The sequence below is a fragment of the Leopardus geoffroyi genome, chromosome B3, assembly GCF_018350155.1.
Source record: "Leopardus geoffroyi isolate Oge1 chromosome B3, O.geoffroyi_Oge1_pat1.0, whole genome shotgun sequence".
Lineage (NCBI taxonomy): Eukaryota > Metazoa > Chordata > Mammalia > Carnivora > Felidae > Leopardus > Leopardus geoffroyi.
The window spans coordinates 3,117,172-3,137,986 of NC_059337.1; the positions used below are offsets into that span (position 1 = coordinate 3,117,172).

Genomic DNA, 20,815 nt, shown 5'->3' on the forward strand with positions numbered 1-20,815 from the left:
GATCACAGAAATCCGCTGTTTGGGAAGACTGCCCCACGCAGGAGTCAATGCTCCCTTCTTACAACTCGGAATGCAGTGTAAGAGTCGAAGGTTTCTTTCTGCCTAACGCGTAGTTCAGATCTAAAAACCAACGAGCCAACGAACGAACAAAGCCCCAGCAGCCATGAATAGAGCTAGTGTCAGGAGAGAGGGCTGTTCCGGCTGCAGGCCGAGAGGTCTGGCTCGGTGAGAGATGGAAATCCTGGCATGGCTCCTGAGCCTTTCTGTGTCCAGGGTTAGTGGCCAGTTTCAACGCAGAAAGGCCTTATCCAGAACCACAAGATGGATGGCTGCCCCCGAGTGAGCCAGCCTGTGGCACAAGGACTGGTCTGGCAGAAACCTTTGGGGAGGGTGGCGATTTTGGCATCACTCTCTGCCAAAAGAAAGCAAGTCTGAGATGAGAGGGAATGTCTACTAACGGGAGACAAGCTGAACCCCGCAGGAAACCCAACACGTGCGCCTGACTGGGCCCGAGTCTGGATGCTGGCTTTTGGTTTCAGAGCCCGAGGCCGGCTCTGCCTTCCTGGGCATGTGAGCACACCCCCCCTCGCTCTCGCAGGGAAGACTTCTAGAGATGCAGCTTTGGCTGGGAGCGGGACGAGGTCTTGCCTGTGCCTTTGCCCTTGCCCTGCCCAGGGGTTGCCTAGGAAACTGACGAGCCTCAGGTCCCAGCCAGCTCGCGTGGGTAGCCTTCTGTCCTGTCTCCCTTTCCTCCCAGCAACAAGCCTCCCGATGAAAGATTTGCTTGTCTTCATTAGCAGGCTTGAGCTTTTCGAAAGGTCATCACTTCGACAGCACTCCACGTTTCCCCCTGACTTTGCAAAGACTCTTGGGGAAGGGTATTTACCTGTTCAGAGCTTGCTGGGCCCCAGGACCTCACGGGTCTCATGGTCACTGGCCACAAGGACACTCACTGTAGGCCAGACGGGAAAACATATGCACGCTCAGGAAGTAGCTCCCCAGGGAAATGCCATAAAACTTCGGGTCATTGTGAGTTCAAGCTGGGAAGTGCTGTGCGATTTCAGGGGTGGAAGACTTCACAGAAGAGGGAAGCTCGGGCCTGGATCCACGATTTGAGAGCGAGGACAAGAGCAAGGACCGAACAGGCAAGCACGACTGAACATAATAATGGTGTTACTTCAGTGATGCAGAACTGGGAGCAGCAAATTCACTGCTCACATCAAGAATGGACAGGAGAGGGACACACCCCCAGTCTCCACTCTAAGAGGCCAATGAGAAGAGTTTGTTCTAGAACACAAGATGGAACTGAGAAGGGCTGTCTGTTCTTAGGGAAAAGGAGAAAAGAAAGAAGCAGAAAGGCATATTTTAGAGCATGGGAGGGGTTCTAGGTCCTCCCTGGCTGCATCCAAAACAAGGTGCCTGTTTTCTCCATGACCTCTGCTCACTTCCTGCCCTTCCCTTCCTGCCTTTTCCCCTCAGGTTAGGACAGCACTTGCCCAGAGAGACCATTACCCAGAGCCATTCCCACTTTGGACACAAACTCAAGGGCTGTGCAACCCTGATAAGGATGAGGGGCAGGTAGGGAAACACTTCTCAAACTCTGATGTGCTTTACAACACCTGGAGAGCTTGTTGAGATGCAGATTCGGATCCTGAGGGCTGGCCTGGGGGCCGGGGGTGGGGGGGGGGGGGCTCAAGATTCTTCATTTCTCAGGAGCTCCCAGCTTGTCAATAGATGCCCGCGTGGTTGGATCTGGGCACCCTTAGTGTAGCCAGGAGATGAAGCATCACACAGTGCTGAGAGCTCTCTCCACAAGTGCCCGGCCCTTCTGCCCCCTGCAGCTCTATCCCTAACCTCGTGGAGATGGTAACTGGGCCTTTGACCTCCTCCAAGGGGGAGCAGCAGGTCTTCACACCTGGGGCTCAGCTGGGTGACTGCCATCAATACTGTCTGCCCACCAGCCTCCCTAGATACCCTCCTGTCTAACACCTTAGCCCACTTCCCCCCGCCTGACCCAGTCTCAAAGGAATACTTCCACTGTTTCTTGGGGACAGAGGAGGGGAAACAAAGCAAGCCAGTTTTTAGAGATGAAGATCCCCAGGGCAGATTCCTACCTGTCCTTCCCCGTCGCTAGCCTCGGAAAGATGCCTCGCCTCTAGCAGCCACAACTGTCCATCCAGACCCCGACTGTAGGAGGAAACGATTTTCCTGCCCCTCGTCTTTCTGACCTACAACCTAGCAATTCATGGAGGAGAGCATTGGCCACTCGTTGGCTCTGGCTCCTTGGGAGTTGGACAGAGTGAGCACGGTGGCTGGATCCCGGGGCTCCTCCCGCAGACCCTGGAGAGATGGGTTTGTTTCTTGAGCATTTTCTGAGGGTTCAGGGAAACATCTATTGACGACTGTCAGTGGCCCAGATGAGGACAATGAGTGGTAGCTTGTCAATTATGATAGTTTTTGAATACTGGCACTTAATTGAGCTAGACCGCTAAAACAAGGAACATACAAAGCCGGAGAACAAGCAGGCAGAGGTACTGCGAACCCACCCTATGCCAGAAGAATGTGCACTCTCCCTCGGGAAGATGAGAAGGGTCCACTCTGCCGGGTGCTTCTGTCCTAATAGCTCACGTTAAGCTCACGGCAACCACTGCATTTAAATAACGGGAAATGGGGCTCAGACAGCTTAAGCGCGCTGAACAAGGACGCCCAGTTTCCAGGCAACAGAGCTGGGAATCCATCGTGGGTGCGTCTGGAGCAAAACCCCTCGCTCTTGCATGAAAGACGTACGCCCTCGTACGAACCTTGGATCACACAAATGTGGCCTCGGATCCTAGCTCTACCCTTGGGAAAGTCACTCAATCCAAATGCGCCTCTGTGTCCTCGTCCACAGAAATGGAGGTGACGTCTGCTTCCTGCATCGTCGTGGGATGGTACGACCAGAGGACTGTAACAGGCTTTGAGCCCGGCACGGGATTGAGGACTCAGGGAAGCTCAGCCGGGTCAGGGACTGCCCTTTCTTATTTGTTGAGATGGAGTCTGATGTCAGAAGGCCTCTCTACCCCCACTGGAGGCCCCAGGATACACACCCCCAAACGCATGCCGCAGAATCTTGTGGGGGAAATAGTTAGAGGCTGAAACAAAAAAGGGGGCGAAAAGGAAGTAAGGTTGGGGACAGCCCTTACCTTCGACCAGTCTCCCACCGTTAAATGTGGAGGACAGTCTGTTCGGGCACAGGACTTGTGAGAAGACGCCTTGGGTCCTTGGCACAACTCATCGGAGAGATTCAAGAAGCCGCCGTCCGTTAACAGCTGCCGGCAGGCGACTCTTCGGTTCTGAGTCCCCCCGCCGCAGGTCCTGGAACACTGAGGAGACGGAAGGAGGTGGGTCGGGGCTTGAACGGCCACGGGCGTGGCGGACCGTGGGGTCCCCGGTCTGCTGTACCTGCTGCCATTCCTCGATGTGCCAGCTAGGAGGGCAATCAAACTGACTGCAGGCTTGTAAAGCGTGGGGCTTCTCATCCCTGCACTCCTCGGGGGGGGCCGGGGACTCCCCCGGGTAGAGGCAGTGCACCTCCCGGGTCTGGATTCCGACGCCACAGGTGGCCGAGCAGGGCCCCCAAGAGCCGGTGTGCCACCTGGACCAAAACACAAGGGACGGGGGAGTTGAAGTGGCCGGTGAGACCACGTGCAACGGTCCGAGCATCAACGATTTCAAGTTCTTCTCTGGGCGCCCAGATTTCACCCTCCACGCGCAGACCCGAGACCACAGCATCCCCACCGACAGATGGCGGTTAAAATACAGACATATAATATGCACAGGCAAGAAACGCGGGAAAAGTGTTTAAAGATTTTTTACCCACTTGGGAAAGCCCAGAGGACAAAAGGAGCAGATTTCTCCCCGTTCTTAACATGCCACCATATATCAATAATAAAATCTTGGTTTTGTTTTGAATAGAGCCCCAAGGCAAGCAGGATTTATATGGGTGTCAGAAGAAATTTTAAATGCTTAAAAGCACACTTCAGGAAATTTTCAGGGCACCTGGATTCATTATTTGGAATATCCCTAAGAAAATTCTTCTCTGTTAGGATTGGATTTACAACACGTACGTATAATGGGATTCCTTTCCAATAAGATCTTGGAAAAATCAGGTTTTCTCATGAAACATCTGTACAAATGAAAACCCAGGGCAGCTGCTTTTGATACATATTTCCAAACTGCATTCAAGGAAGATTCTCTTGAATCTCAATTCACGCTCCTGCTAGAAGCATGTGAGAGAGCGTGGTTTCTGTCACCCACACCGGACAGCATCCCTGCCCACCTGATGGGTGAACGATTGGACGTTATAGTTATCTTAATTTGGGGATATTTAATGATCAGCGAACGCAAATTTTTAACCAGTGGAGACATATCATAAGGAAACAATTTTAAAATGCTTACAATTGACATAAAAGGATATTTGCTCCTAAGTGGTGGGTAATAGCAAAAAAACAAAAAACAAAAAGCCAACTTAATTAAATTTTATAAAATGGAATGAGACGATCTAAATGTTTAACAATAAAGGGTAAACTAAGTAACTGTATATTCATGCGGCACAATGCTAGCAGCCATTTAAAAACAAAGTATAGTTATGGACATTGAAATAAATTCATGATACATGTTTATTAGAAAGCAGGTCAAAAATACTGTATAATCATATTGTTTTATGCATTTATAAATGCATGCAGAAAAAAAGCCTGGATAATTACACATCAAAATGTTAACAGTGATGAGGTCTAAATGATAGGATTTTTATTTTCTTTATTCTTGCCAGTATTTCCCCTGATTTTTCTTAAAATAAACATTCATTGTTAGAAAAAATAAGTTAGTTCTTCGAAAAAAAATAGTGTTTAGTGACTTTCAGTTTTTCTGATTTCTAATTTTCTATAATAAATATGTTTTACTTGTGCAAATAAGAGGAAAAATACAAAATGAAAAGTATGCGAGACAAATGCAATGGGACAAAAAGATGAAAACTTTCATTTATGAAGGCAAAGTTCACAATGAAGATATAATACTCATAAAAGTATGAAGACTGAATAAAAAGTAGAAATATACATATAAAGTACAGCTGTTAGATATAAGGAAAATAGAAGCATAAGTAATAAAAAATTTTAAAAGCTATAAAATACTTCTCTAAGCCCCTGGTATATCAAGAAGGCAAACTTTAAATAAGAATATAGAAAATTTAGTGACCCATTTCGAAGGCTTGATGACGTAGATAACTTTTGGGGAAATTACAAAAAGTTTTATTCAAGATTGGGACTAGATCCTGTTAACTTTGTGGTTGAGTTTCTACAAATTTTCAAGAAACAGGAGAATTCCCATGTTATTTTAAAAGTTCCAAAGTAAAAAAGATTAAAATATTCTCATGCATCACAAAGCTAGGAAAAAGCTTGAGCACAAAATCTGCAAATATACATAAAGAGTTTTACATGTAATGATGTATTCTAAATCCTAAATAAAAGAGAAGTATAAATCCCAAGTAAAAGAGAAGTTAATCAAAGGATTACAATACTAACAGTACATACTGTGGACTGAATGGTTGTATCCCTCCCCCAAATTATTTGAAGCCCTCAATTTTAATGTGATGGTAGTTGAGACTGGGACTTTAGGAGGTAATCAGAGTTAGATGAGGTCATGAGGTGGGGGCCTCATGATGGGATCAGTGGCCTTATCAGAAGAGAAGCCAGAGTTCTCTCTCTCTCTCTCTCTCTCTCTCTTTCTCTCTCTCCAACAGGAGGACACAGAAAAAAGGCAGGTGTCTTCAAGCCAGGAAGAGAGCTCTCATCAGAACTGTGCCCTTTCCAGCACCTTGATCTTAGACTTTCCAACCTCCAGAACTGTGAGAAAATAATTTTTTGCTTAATCTATCCAATCTATGACATTTTGTTATCACAGCTTGGGCTGATTAATATAGCATGTTTTTTTGACCACAGTGGAACCATATGAGACAATCCCAATACTTAGAAATAATCATCTAAATTACTCATGGATCAAAGAAGAAATCATAATGGAAATTAGACAGTATGTTTTAGATGCTTGCTAATAAAAATACAAAGTGCTAAAACCTGTAGAATGCAGCTAAAGCCATGATTAGAAGAAAATCAATAGCCTTAAATGAATATATTAAAAAGAAAGGCTTAAAATCATAACCTAAGTATTCATTTCAAAGAAGTTAAAAAAGGGGCGCCTGGGTGGCGCAGTCGGTTAAGCGTCCGACTTCAGCCAGGTCACGATCTCGCGGTCCGTGAGTTCGAGCCCCGCGTCGGGCTCTGGGCTGATGGCTCAGAGCCTGGAGCCTGTTTCCGATTCTGTGTCTCCCTCTCTCTCTGCCCCTCCCCCGTTCATGCTGTGTCTCTCTCTGTCCCAAAAATAAATAAACGTTGAAAAAAAAAATTTTTAAAAATTAAAAAAAAAAAGTTAAAAAAAAGAATGGTAAATTAAACCCCCCTCCCAAAAAAAGTAGAAGAGAGATACAAAATACATGAGAACAGATATGAATGGACCAGAAAACAAAAGTTACCCCTTCAAAAGACTAATAAAATTGATAAACTTATGGTGATTTAGGAAGAACAAAAAGATAATCCATAATTACCAACAAAAGTAATTTAAGAGGGGATCTCAAAGGCATTAAAAATAAAGAGTACAGGGCACGTGGGTGGCTCAATCAGTTAAGTGTCTGACTTCAGCTCAGGTCACGATCTCATGATTCATAAGGTTGAGCCCCATATCAGGCTCGGCACTGACAGTGCAGAGCCTGCTTTGGATCCTCTGTCTCTCTGTCTGTCTGTCTGTCTCTTTCTCTCTCCCTCTCTCAAAAATAAATAAACATTAAAAAAATAAAAATAAAGAGAATAAGTGTGTAATGGAAAACACTATATGTCAATAAATTAAAAAATTTACATAGACTGAAAATATTCCTACAGAAACCGACTTACCGAACCAACACATAAATGGAGAGAAATATGAATAGTTCTATATCTATTAGGTTAAATTTGTAATTTAAAATACTTAACAAATAAGCTCAAGTGTCAGCTTCCTTGGAGAAATTCTACTAAACATTTAATGCATAAATATTCCAACCTTATATAAATTCTCCAGAATTAGAAGTAGAGGGAAAACTTCCTGACTCATTTAGGTCAATGTCACTCATAAACACAGATGTATAAATCCTAAACAAAATATTACCAATGAAATGATAAATAAATATCACATCATGACCAAGTTGGGATTATTCCTGGAAGGCAAAGTGGCTTCCATCTTGGCAAATCAATCAGTGTTTTTGACATTAACAAAACATAGGAGAGAAATCATGTGATCGTTTCAATAGAGGGTGAAAAACAGTTGATAATTGCACCAATATTCATGATTGAGAACTTTCTTAATCTGAATAAGTGCATCCAAAAAAGCAAATGGTAGTGGTGGGGGCAGCGGAGGAGAATAGAGCAAGATATCTGCATCCTTCTCTCTTTAAAAAACAAAAGGCAGTAACAGTTAATGAAAGACATAAGGCTCAAGCTAATTTCCCATACAAAATAAACATCTCAGTAGACCATAAATCAAATGGAAACAGTGCTGAAGTGGACTAAGGTTATCCAGGTTTAGTGGATGCCAGGATTGAAAACTTGCCATAACAGCTGGGAGTCCAATTTCTACGGGGAAAGTAAACACCTGGCACCACAGTGAGGGGGGTGACTGAAGCTAGGCTCGTTTCTAGAAACACAGTGGCCAAGACTCCCTGACCCATAACTGAAGGCTGAAGAAAAGTAGCCTGTGTGTGTGGCTGAAATTGATCAGCTGTCTGGGATAACATAAAAGAATGGAGATAACTGGAGCCTGGTTATTGCGCCAAACTGTCATATAATCTGGGAAGGGTTCTGCAAAATCTCACCTGGGATCAGAACCTAAAGGAAGCAATATGAGACCTGGTTCTGATCTGAGGCTCTTGGGGAGAGGTATTTATTCAGGTAAGCCAAAAACTCTAGAGAAGAACACGTAACTCCCATTCAATATGAGCTTGCAAACCAAAAGGTCCAAGGAGAAAAAAAATTAATGACATGAAAGCGAGCAGACACACTCAACAGATGACAGAATTCTCCCCTAAAGAAATAGAAATAACAATAGCACTACTTGTATAGCATGTACTATTTCCCACATTTGGTTTTAATATAATACTCACTTTATCTTTATAGTGTCTTAAAAAACTTTAATGTAACTATGTTGGGTTTTTTTTTTTTTATTCTTAGGGGCTAATAATGATCCAGGAAATAGCAGACTGATTGCATATGCTTCCTTCTGTTTCCTTCCACCCACACTCCCAAAAATACCCACTAAAAAGAGAGCAAAGGGATAAAAGTGGTGTCAAACAAAGGCATATAACCACAAAGACAAAGAGACTATCAGAGATGCATTTGAAACATTTTGTAAGCCGGAGAGAAGATGGAAAGTGATGTTTAACTTAGCAGCCTGGAGAACTCTGAAAACTAAGCCGGTATTTGTGGGAAAGTCCAAAAGCAAGAAGCCATGAGAAGATCAGACACAACATATGTCTAAAACTGGGGCATAGCTGAAGCTAAAATTCACTGAAAGTGATTCACTTAAAGTCTATATAAACCTGAAATCCTTTTGCATGTCTGAGGCACGAAGGCGATTTATTCTCCACACCCAACAGAAGGTCGAGGGACTTACTTAAGGACTTGGCAAAGAGCAAAAAGTGGGGGACTGTACTAAGAATGAGGAATAAGTGAGGATCTACGTATTGCCAGGTGAGACCATTAGAGTTCTTCTGTCTTGGCTCAGAGAAAATACTTCCAGTCAGACTTGTATCCTTTTCCCATGCAGACAAAAGGTTGGAGAAATCCTCACTAGAAACATTAACCAGCTACACAAAAACAAACTCAAAATGGATGAAAGACCTAAATGTAAGACAGGAAGCCATCAGGAGAAAGCAGGTAAAAACCTCTTTGACCTTGGCCGCAGCAACTTCTTACTCAACATGTCTCTGGAGGCAAGGGAAACAAAAGCAAAAATGAACTATTGGGACCTCATCAAAATAAAAAGCTTCTGCACAGTGAAGGAAGCAATGAGCAAAACTAAAAGGCAACTGACAGAATGGGAGAAGATACTTGCAAATGACATATCAGATAAAGCTTTAGTATCCAAAGTCTATAAAGAACTTAACACCCAAAAAACAATTAATCCAGTGAAAAAATGGGCAAGAGACATGAATAGACACTTCTCCAAAGAAGACATCCAGATGGCCAACCAACACATGAAAAAATACTCAACATCACTCATCATCATGAAAACACAAATCAAAATCATAATGAGACACCACCTCATACCTGTCAGAATGGCTAACATTAACAACTCTGGCAACAACAGAGGTTGGTGAGGATGTGGAGAAAGTGGATCTCTTTTGCACCACTGGTGGGAATGCAAACTGGTGTATCCATTCTGGGAAACCGTATGGAGATTCTTCAAAAAATTAAACTACCCTATGACCCAGCAATTGCATTACTAGGTATTTATCCATGCGATACAGGTGTGCTGTTTTGAAGGGACACGTGCACCCCAACGTTTATAGCAGCACTATACACACACACACACACACACGCACACACACACACAATGGAGTATTCCTCGGCAATCAAAAAGAACGAAATCCTATCATTTGCAACTACGTGGATGGAACCAGTGGGTATTATGCTAAGTGAAATTAGTCAGAGAAAGACAAAAATCCTATGACTTCACTCATATGAGGACTTTAAGATACAAAACAGAGGAACATAAGGGAAGGGAAGCAAAAGTAATATAAAAACAGGGAGTGGGATAAAACATAAGAGACTCTTAAATATGGAGAACAAACAGATGGTTACTGGAGGGGTTGTGAGAGGGGGGATGGGCTAAATGGGGAAGGGGCACTAAGGAGTCTACTCCTGAAATCATTGTTGCACTATATGCTAACTAACTTGGATGTAAATTTAAAAAATAAATAAATGAAAAGATATTCAATAAAAAAAGAAAAAAAAGAAACATTAACTAGCTTGAGAGCAAAAATCAAATTCAGAAGGTCTCCCTATGAAGCAGCCCATCTAGATCACTCTAGAGTGAAGCCTACCACTCAAGAAATTCTGTCCATATACACAGGGCTTCCAATCTGCCTTTTTTTAATACATCATACTTAAATGAATAGTCAAGGAACATAAAATATTTAATTAAAACATCTAAGAAAAAAGAAACCAAAACAGGCATACAAGAGAAAACAGAAAGAATGCAAGGTACAAAAGAAAACAAAACTAATATAAAATAAAAACTTCATAATTCATATTCTCAAGAAACAAAAGATACTGTATTCACGAAATGAAAACAGGATGTTGTTTAAAAAGGTACTAGGAACCTAAAGAGAACCAAAAAGACCTGTGTAAATTAAAAATAACTAAATAAAAATGTAACCAATCAATTGAGAAATAGAAGTAAAGATAACTCTCAAAAAGTAGGAATAGAAGAAATGCAAAGTTGGGTCAGTTCAGAAAGTCCAACATTATACAATGGGAGGTTCATTTAAAAAGCAGAAGAAAAGAATAACTCGAGAAAATTTCCCAAAATGGAAAGAAGTATTGGGATTTTAAAGCCCCTCCCAATTTCCCAGCACAAAAGATAACAATGAGCTACGCCAAAGCATATGACATTGTTCCACTGTCTTCCAGAGGTAATAAAACAGGTCTGCACGGATGATGAGGGATCTACGTGGCAAAGCAGTTCTCAAAGCAGCACTGGATGTTAGAACTCAGTGAATGGAGCAATGCTTCAAGAAATTGTTTGGAGGACACCTGGGCTCAGTCAGCTAAGTGTCCGACTCTGGATTTCAGCTCAGGTCATGATCTCAGAGTCCTGGCATCCAGCCTCGAGTCAGGCTCAGTATTGGGCATGGAGAATGCTTGATCTTCTCTCTCTCTCTCTCTCTCTCTCTCTCTCTCTCTCTACCCCTCCCCTAATTGCTCACACACATGTGCTCTCTTGCTCTCTCTGTGTCTCAAAAAAAATTTTTTTTTGAGAGAAAATGATATGCAACTTTGAAATCTACACCCAGGCAAAAGATTAAGGTGTAATAGAACATTTCCAGATATTCAAGAGCAAAAACTTAATCCCTAGCTTTCTTGGGAAGCTCCTGGATTTATGTGCTCCAACAAAAAATAGTGAACAGCCTAAGAAAGAGGAAAGCATGGAACATGAAGGGTGGAAAACAAAGAATCCAATGTAAAAGAGATGCAAGGAACCCTCAATATGAGAGTGAAAGGACACAAAAGCTGTTTAGGAAGGAGCAACCAGTCCAATTTGGAGCAGGAAGCGGAAGTGCTCTGAGAGGGATATCCCCAAGAAAATGATGTAACAGAATACATGATGTATTTGAATGCACTGCAAGGATAGTTAAACCCTGGTAGATATTTTGAGAATAAATTAATGATAGGATCATAGGAACTAAGAAAACAAAACAAAAAAAAAAAAAAAAAAAAATGAAGGCAATTATAAACTCCAGAGAAAACAAAAATGAAAATGCAACCATAGTAAAGTATTAAATGTTTCATTCTCCCTTTTTGAAGAACAGCTTTATTGAGATATACTTTATATAACTTAAAATTTACCTTTTTATAATGTCGCAAAGTTCCTTTTAAGAAACAGATCCTGCCTAGTCCCGGGCCCTTTTAGATACTAAAAGCCTCACTATGGTGGAACATCTGACCATGATCCAACAGATAAGCATATGACTTGAGCTGCTTATAATGAAGTGGACATACTGTGAGATTGAGCCCCATGTGGGGCTCTGCGCTGACAGTATGGAGTCTGCTTGGGATTCTCTCTCCCTCTCTCTCTGCCTCTCTGCTGCTCACGCTCTATATCTCAAAATAAATAAAAAAGAATTAATTCTAGGTTATCTCATTGGTTCTTCTTTAATGTTTATTTATTTTTGAGAGAGAGAGAGTGAGCACAAGTGGGGGAGGGGCAGAGAGAAAGGGAGACATGGAATCTGAAGCAGGCTCCAGGCTCTGAGCTGTCAACACAGAGCCCAATGTGGGGCTGGAACTTACATACTGAGAGATCATGACCCTCGCCAAGGTTGGCCGCTTAACCAACTAAGCCAGCCAGGCATGCCTCTAATTGGTTCTTTTTAAGATTCACCTATTCTTACCACATTTCTGCCTATGTCTATTTTGTAATTTCCAGTTCTTCACATGGATGTTATTTACCAATTTATATCACCAAAGATCTTAGTAATATTTAAAGTCTTTTTTGGGTTGTTCTGGTATTTTGATTTCTTCTGGAGTGAATTCGCCTTTCAGCTGCTGATGCCAGTGACTATCTTCATTAGCATTAGATTTCTTCATGTGCTTTGGAATTTCATTTTGCAGGCTCAACGTGGAGGAAGGTTTCTCTTTCCTCATCTCCCTTTATCCTTTTCTCTGACCCTTAACCCTTCTCTGTCTACAGTTTTGCTTGTCTCCATCTAGCCCTCCAGGATCTCCAGTCTGGAACCAAGTCTTGCGTGGACAACATGGCACAAAAGCACAGCAAGGGCGCTGGGGGTCCAACCACCGAGCTAACATGTAATCTGGGCTTGTATCATTGTGTCTGTCCCCTGTCTCCCCAAGCACACAGCCTTCACACAATGGCTTCAGGCTGTGCTCGGCAGCACCTTTTTCCTGCAAAGAAACAGTGGAGGTGGTTCCTTCTTAATCAATCAAAAGGAAGGTATTCAGTCCCTCCTCTCCATAGGCACTGAATTCTCACGTACCCCAACGGCTTTGGGGCCTCAAGCCCTCAAGAACCACAGGTCTGTTTCCACTCATCACTTCACACTTCCGTCCCTTTCCTGGCCCAGATAGTTCTTTTCATGACTTTCCCCCGGGTATATTGTTTTAATTTCCCTGTTCTTATACAGCATCGATCATCAATCTGTATTTGGAACAGAATGTAAAATTAAAACACCATCTCCGTTGGAAACCTAGTAATTAGAATGTGATTTTAGATATAAATTTCCAGTAGCTTTCGAGGTGAGGGCAATCACCAACAGTAGATATATACATCACATTTTGATGATAATTGAGCCACATCGGTAAGTAACTAAAAGGACATTGTCTCACTATAATTCAGCTTAGAGGGGCGCCTGGGTGGCACAGTCGGTTAAGCGTCCGACTTCAGCCAGGTCACGATCTCGCGGTCCGTGAGTTCGAGCCCCGCGTCGGGCTCTGGGCTGATGGCTCGGAGCCTGGAGCCTGTTTCCGATTCTGTGTCTCCCTCTCTCTCTGCCCCTCCCCCGTTCATGCTCTGTCTTTCTCTGTCCCAAAAATAAATAAACGTCAAAAAAAAAAGTTTAAAAATAATTCGGCTTAGATGTATAACTTATTTGGAGTGACTTCGGATATTCATCTTTCAAGAAAGTATGGAGCTAGAAGAATCCACCAGAGGCACAAGGGACTGGAAATGAAACCACTGTTATTCAAGAAATGGGTAGTGGTTTCTTCTTAACAGACAATGGGCTAAATACAGAATTTTTTCAAGCTCAAGAACTGGGTAACAAGTAGGCGGAGGAACACATCCCTCTTGCCTCTTGCTTTCTGACCTCCCTCCCTAGCAGTGCTGACTGCTGTCAGAGAAGAAAGCCTTCCTCAGATGAGTGGGACCATTATGTAACCTTGCCTGTTTCTGCAAGCTGCTGGCTCGCTCCTGGAAAAAGCAAACTCCATAAATAGCAGACACTCAGCAGTTATAGCACAGACCAGGGGGAGTAACCCCATAAGAGCAAATAAACATACAACACCCCACCTTGGAGAGTCTAGGCAAATACATCAAATGCATTTGCCTTTGGGTAAATAAAGATCCACTGACTGTCCAACCCAATCTCAGTGGTAAGTTCCACCCTGGGGTGATATTTTACTGCTATTGCCCTTGGAGTCAGTAAATATTTGTGTGGAAAATATTACGCAACACCCTGTTCCTGTTATTCCTACACCACTGGTTTCTAGAACCTAAAACATTTTTGTAAACTTACCTTTACTTTGGCACCGACCCTTTGTCTCTGCTGGGCTTTTTCCAACATAACTCTCAACGCTCGAAAAGTTTATTAAATTTGCAATTTTGAAGCGAGGAAGAGTGTTTCCCTTCACATAAAAACAGACTCTTAATTTTGCAAAGAGGCCAAAACATATCGTGTGCTCTATTATTCCTAGCTTGGGAGCTCTGTGGGCAAGACGTGGCTGGAGAAGATAAGGTGCAATCATTGCTGCTGAGGCACAGCAAAGAGGGGACAGAGGCTCTCTGCACACAGGGCACACCAGCGTGCGTCCCTCAGCAGCCTTAAGAAACAAGGTCCGGACTTGTTCCTAAATCCTGCTCTGGCTCGGCGAGCAAAGAAAGAGCAGTACCGCAGACTGAGCTCAACCCTGCCGTGACCTCCTGGGCAGGTCAAGGGAAGGCTGTTGTTCTTAGAACTAAAATGAGCCCTGAGCATTTCCAACTACTCATGAGTAGACCCAAGGGTCTAGGCATAGTTCTGAAGATGTGAGTGAAAAATGCAACCTGAAAGCGCCCTCTACAGTGAAAGGCTGGCACTGAGAGGACCTTGGGGGTCACAATGTGCAGCATCTGCCATCATTACTCAGATGGAGAAGCTCAGCCCAGAGGACTAGGCACCTTCTGAAACTGCCGGAGGGGGTCGAGCGGGGGTGCCGCCCCTGACCCACCCCCGGTCCTCTCTCCACTCCTAAGAGCTCCCCTCTAACAAGGGTCTCAGCTGAGGGCCCCACCTCTCATTCTATTGGACTTCATTATACCAGTGAGAAGCGATCACTTCCCCCGGGAGAGAATAAACTTGTTTCATGGTAGAAAAGGGCTCCAGACAGTGGGCCTGGCATGTGCAAAGGTCTGAAGGCATGAACAAACAGGAGCGTGGGTCATGGTGAAAATTCACCATGGCTGCTGAGGAAGTTCCTCTGCATGTGTGTGCATGTGCGTGTGTGTGCACACGCCCGCAATGAGGGTGGTAGTGACGGGAGACAGGGTTCAAACCTAAAACCAGGGTCACAAAGGACTTTATAGGCTGTAGCGGATTGGATTGCTTCCCCCTAAACGTTGTCAAAGCTTTGAGTCCTAGTACCTGTAAATGGGACCTTATTTGGAAAGAGGGTCTTTGCCAATGATCAACTTAGATGACGTCATTAGAATGGGCCCCGATCCAATATGAGGGCTGTCCCAATAAAAAGGGGACATTTGGACAAAGAGACAAACAGGAGGAAGACAACACGGAAACACAGGGAGAATAGCATCTGCGAGCCAAGGAACGCCGGCGGCTGCCAAGAGCCAGGAGAGAGACCTGGACCGGGTTCTCCCTCCCAGCCTCAGCAGGAGTCGACCCTGCCCGCACTTGATCTCAGACTCCCCAGCCTCCAGGACTGAGACAATACGTTCCTGCTGATTAAGCCCCCTAGTCTGAGGTAGTCCCAGGAGACTCCTCCATATGCCAAAGTAAAGAGTGCGGACTTTTAATCCCCAGGTGAGGAAAGGTGCTGAAGGGTTTCACCTGGGGGCTTGACACGGTCACCGCGACTTAGAAAGATCTTTCAAGGTCATACATGGGCCCGTGGACCAGAGCAGGAAACACGAGAGGCAGGAGTTTATGCAGAAACTACTGAAACAGATCACGCAAAACACAGCTGAATGAGGGCAGGGGCAGTGAGGAATGGACAGGACGAGTTTATGAGACGTTAAGAGATAAATCAGCATGAATCATGTCTGTGTCACCAGAGGAGAAATGAAACCAGAAAAGGCCACTTAACGTGAAGCCACTTTAAGAAGGACCTCAAATTTTAGGATAAATAGAATAAATAGAGGGAAATGTTTGATTTGGATTTAGTCTTTAAAAATCACACTAATACGTAAGGAATCGACTTTTTACCTAACACTGAACCAAATGTAGGTGGCGACTGCAGGTGGGCAGACTCATTTGTAGAATGAAGACAGAATGGATTGTTCTGTATTTTCATTTTTTCCCCCTAAAAAACTTGTACGAGAACCCACCAGGGCTGTCTTCACTTTCAGAGCAAGATCGGGAACCGGGTTGTTTTTACAACCGGTTTTAACAACAGTGGCCTCAGCCCCGCCCCCGACTCTGTGCTGTGCAAACCCCTCCTGTTTCCATTTTCTGCTTAATTGTCCACTGTCCACTTGTCCCCATGGCCTCACCTGCCAATGACTGGGCCTAGAAAGAAAAGACACAACTGGGTGAAGACTAACCTTATGTTGATGTGGAATGAGCGTTGAAAAAGACACAACCTTATGTCGATACGGAATGAGACTTGAAACCAGAAATAAAGCACACTCCAAATCTGGGGGGTAATATTTTCTTCTTTTTACCCTTCTCTGTTTATGGCTGTGAAGCCGTGTAATTCGCCAAACTGCACTCACCATTTAAACCTGGTATAAATTCCAAATCACTTTGTTTATAGTCCTCTTTCCAGAAAGACGGCTGGTGCAGAGAAAGGGGAGCTCACGTCTGATTCCAACCTCAGGGGAAAACATGTCGGGAGAGTAAAGTACGCTTCTTCCCCTCACTGTTTCCCCTTGTCCCTTACTCCAGGTCAGACAGACAGCCGTCCGCTTCCACCTACAGAGCCTCAGGGGAGGGATGTGTCAGGGAAGGAAAACAGAAACCCTGGCTTTTCCAAGACTGTCTGAGTCACTGGTTCCAACGGCTGAGAACCCTGGACAGGTGATTTGGATGTTGAGGGTTTATACAAATAGCGTAAGTGCCATAGAAGTGGATGCGTGCTCAGAACAGCACATCCACTTGACGTGCTCGATGCTCTTGGAAAGCTCTGGACACACTTTGCAAAGCGGGCACCCTGAGCAGGAGTTAGAGAGACCTTCCCCAAACCCCTCCTGTACGTCTCTTCTGCAATCTTGGATGGTCCTACAACGCGGGAAGCCCAGGGTGGGCAGGGGTGGGGGAGAGCAGGGAAGCAGATTTCCCTGTGCTGTTTCTGGGCCTAGGTCCTAACTGCTTCCCAGCGGAGCACAGCAGAGCACAGCAAGATGGCTGGAACACAAGTCAGGAAGTCCCTGGCATCTCCTCGGCCTACAACGGAAGTCAGAAATACGGTAATGGGTACGAAACACTGTGCCTGGCTCTTCGCAGGGGTGTCCTCACCGAAGATGAAGCGCACACAGGGGCAGGCCCTCCTTCTGAGAGCGTGCAGGTTGGAGACGCAGATTCAGAAGGAAAGGGCCCACCCGTAGGATGGGGAGGGCTGGATTCCTAGGGAGCACTGGCTTATTCCGTCCCTACCCCATCACCCTCAGACCATCAAGGCAGGAGTTTTTACATCACAGCCAACACATTTCATGGGATCAATATGAGAAGGGTCAAGAGAATTCCAGAATCAGACTTATTTCCTGAATAGACATAAAATACACCTGTCCTTACGCCAGCCAGTATGGCCGGAGGAACACAATGACCTTCTTCAGTCACTTAGGGTCCTAGACATAGAAAACTTGACTTTGGGGGCTAAAGGTGCCTCATTAGATGGGCGACACGTACCAAGAGGTGGTTCAGAGAATCTGGCAAAGAGGGAGGGGAGCTGCCTGGGAATAAGATATCACTCTTATCCCTATTTTATTGTCTAAAATATAGATATTTTGGGCAACTGATTCTTATCACGGAAGTATGACCAAGACAACAAAGGGTTGGGAGAGAAGAAGGAAAAAACTGGGGGTTGGATCCTGGAAGTTCTTGTGTGAGAAACTAATGCTGCTGAGTCAAAATCCTCTGCAGCCAGCAACACCCGGGGAGAGTACGACATGAGGAAAATCTACCCTCCCTTCCAAGAAACCTCCCCAGGATCTTCTACGAACTTAAGCAAGGAAGATGGTTAACTTTCAGGGTCAACCTTTCAGACCAAGGAAACCAAAAATAAGACAACCTCACCTATTCTTTGGGGCTTACAAGATCACACCCCACAACCTACGATCTAAGGAAAGTCAGCGGGAAGGATAATAACCAACATGGGGTGAATTCTAGGTAACGAGTAGGAGATCACTCAGTCATTCAACAAATACAGAACGTAGGCTAGGTGACCTACCTCGGGTGCACCTACAAGCCTCCGTGCACACGTGGGGGTCTCTGCAGGAGAGGGTGTTCCCTTCGGCGCAGTGTCCCAGGAGCGCAGGGCAGCACGTACCTGGGTGGGCAGGGTTCCGGGTTGCAAGCCTGGCTCATCGGAGGAGGGCGGTGGACCATATCACACAAGGTGTCACTGACCGTCTGCTGGGTCTGGGTGTGTAAGCACACGGCTATCGCTTCTTGATGGCCTGGAGGTTGGGAAGAGGAAAACAAATGCAAGTGACTTAGAATAACTCACTGGGGGGGGGAAACAGGGTCTTGGGACTTCTTTAGTCATTGCCTTTTGAGTATATCGCTTGGCTGTGGGCTGCATTTCAGGGTACGCGTGCAGACTGGGCATCTTTCAAAGGCTTCCAGTCTTTGATATTCTCTCAGTCACCTTTTCAACTCAGCACCACTACCCTCTCCGCCCAAATATACTCACCTTGAAACATGAAAGGACATCCCGACTCCCCGTCTACCTGCAGACTTACCTGTGTTCCCAATCCAAGTCCCCTCAACCGAACCACCCAAGTGTTCTCCAAACCACACACTAGTAGTTCCCGGAGAGGGATTTTCACGTCAGCCGTGAAAGAGTGACATTTTTTCTATGTCACCGCATACGTGCTAACTTTGATGTACAATCCTTACTCCAGCGTTCATTATGGTCTGAACTCCTGTTCGCTATTACTATACTTCGTGATATTGCCATTGCCGACAGAAACAACAGCAATACCTCCCATCGGGAAAGCGCTCTGGCGTGTACGAAGTGCTTTCGCGGGCACCGTCTGGGCCCACGGGAATCTTGCGAGGTCCAAAGAATGGTATCATTATCTCCATCTCATTAATTTAATAATGAGGAAAACTGAAGCGTAGAGAGAAATTAAGGCAGCAAAAAAATGGTAGACTCAAAACTAAAAATTAGAGGGGTGCGTGGGGGGCTCCGTCAGTTGAGCGTCCGACCTCGGCTCAGGCCATGATCTCACAGTTCGTGAGTTCGAGCCCCGCGTCGGGCTCTGTGCTGACAGCTCGGAGCCTGGAGCCTGCTTTGGATTCTGTGTCTCCCTCTCTCTCTGCCTCTCACCCACCCCCCCACTCATGCTCTCTCGCTCTCTCTCTCTCTCTCTCAAAATAAACATTAAAAAAAATCTTAGGGGCGCCTGGGTGGCTCATTCGGTTAAGCGTCTGACTTCAGCTCAGGTCACGATCTCATGGTCCATGGGTTTGAGCCCCACGTCAGGCTCTGTGCTGACTGCTTGGAGCCTGGAGCCTGCTTCGGATTCTGTGTCTCCCTCTCTCTCTGCCCCTCCCCTGCTTGCACTCTGTCTCTCTCTCAAAAATAAATAAACATTAAAAAAAGTTAGATTTCCTATCTCCTACGTGAGTGCTCTTTCTCTGTACTCCAGGGATTCCAAAATACAATACAGTCAACCGGTCAAGGCAGAGACTGTGCAAATAGGAGTCCCCACAGGCATGTTTTTCCTTTGAGGCCAGCCAGCTCTGTCCGACCCCAAAGCCTGCATCCCAACCACTATTCTTTGTCTGTTGACACAAAAAGAATCACTGAAAAATCAGAACTGAGAACGAAATATAAATCAAAGTTTTGATGAAAAAAAATCAAATGAAAATTGCAACAGCAACGGACTATACTATTTGAAATATGCAAATGTATTCAGTTTCATGCAAGAATGTGTGTTCCATTATGTTTGAAGACTGTGGTTCTCCTTCCAAATGCCATGTCTCAATTCATCCGTTTTACAATATTTTACAGCATGCAGAATAGGCCAAAAGAATACATAAAATATACATGTGTGATGTGCAGTGTTTTCTGCTATGTTTTCTCCTTTCTATAGCTGTAATCTTATGTTTCCGGCCATGGCAGGATGCAGTCTTAAACCTCCAAGGATCTCCCATGAACTACTTTTTAATAAATACTGGCTAGCTTGAGATACAAAGGGGACACGGCTACAAAAATGTATTTTCCAAGGGCAGCCACAAGAGTATCTCCTATCCCGCATACTCGACCTAAAGGCTTTTCACTTCAAGAGGCTTGATAAAACCTTTACCTTCAAAAGTACACATAAAAAAATGTAAGTTTGCTTCACCTTTTACTTGGCAAAATTTGGGTGACAATTGCGATGTGTTTAGAAGCTATAAAACTAAGTGTTGAAATCATGGTGTAATTTTCCTAACAAATCCTTTTGGAAGCATGAAGCAACACCCTTCAATTCACACTTGACCTTCTATAGTGTCATGACGAGAGGGTCTTTTTGGAGCAGAAATAATATTCAAAGCCTTCGTCAAGAAATGAATTAATGATGAGGGGGGGAAAGGGACTCTAAAAAGAGAAATGGAGCCAATAAATGAACTGACACATTTCCTTCTGTTGAAGGTTAGAGTGAGTTGGGCTCCTTGTTCACAAGTCTTGACTGATTCAACATGCCAAATAACATAATTCTCTCTCTCTCTCCCTGTTTCTCTCTCTCTCCCCACCCCTCTCTAAGAAATACCAAGAACAATGAAGAAATCTAGTCATTCTCTCTCTCTCTCTCTATCCCTCTTTTTCTCTCTCTCTCCCCCTCTCCCTCTTTCTAAGAAATACCAAGAACAATGAAGAAATCT

The 20,815-nt window shown here is 44.6% G+C and overlaps 1 protein-coding gene across 1 annotated transcript in view; it reads right to left on the minus strand.

Annotated features, from left to right (window-relative positions):
• The window catches only part of ADAMTSL3 (ADAMTS like 3), a 352,536-nt gene that overhangs the window by 82,483 nt on the left and 249,238 nt on the right, over positions 1-20,815 (minus strand). The window contains exons 17-19 of the mRNA XM_045448581.1: positions 18,273-18,402; positions 3,442-3,634; positions 3,183-3,362 (exon numbers count right to left, since the gene is read on the minus strand). Coding sequence (XP_045304537.1) covers positions 3,183-3,362; positions 3,442-3,634; positions 18,273-18,402 — 503 coding nt within the window. The remainder of the gene's footprint in view (positions 1-3,182; positions 3,363-3,441; positions 3,635-18,272; positions 18,403-20,815) is intronic.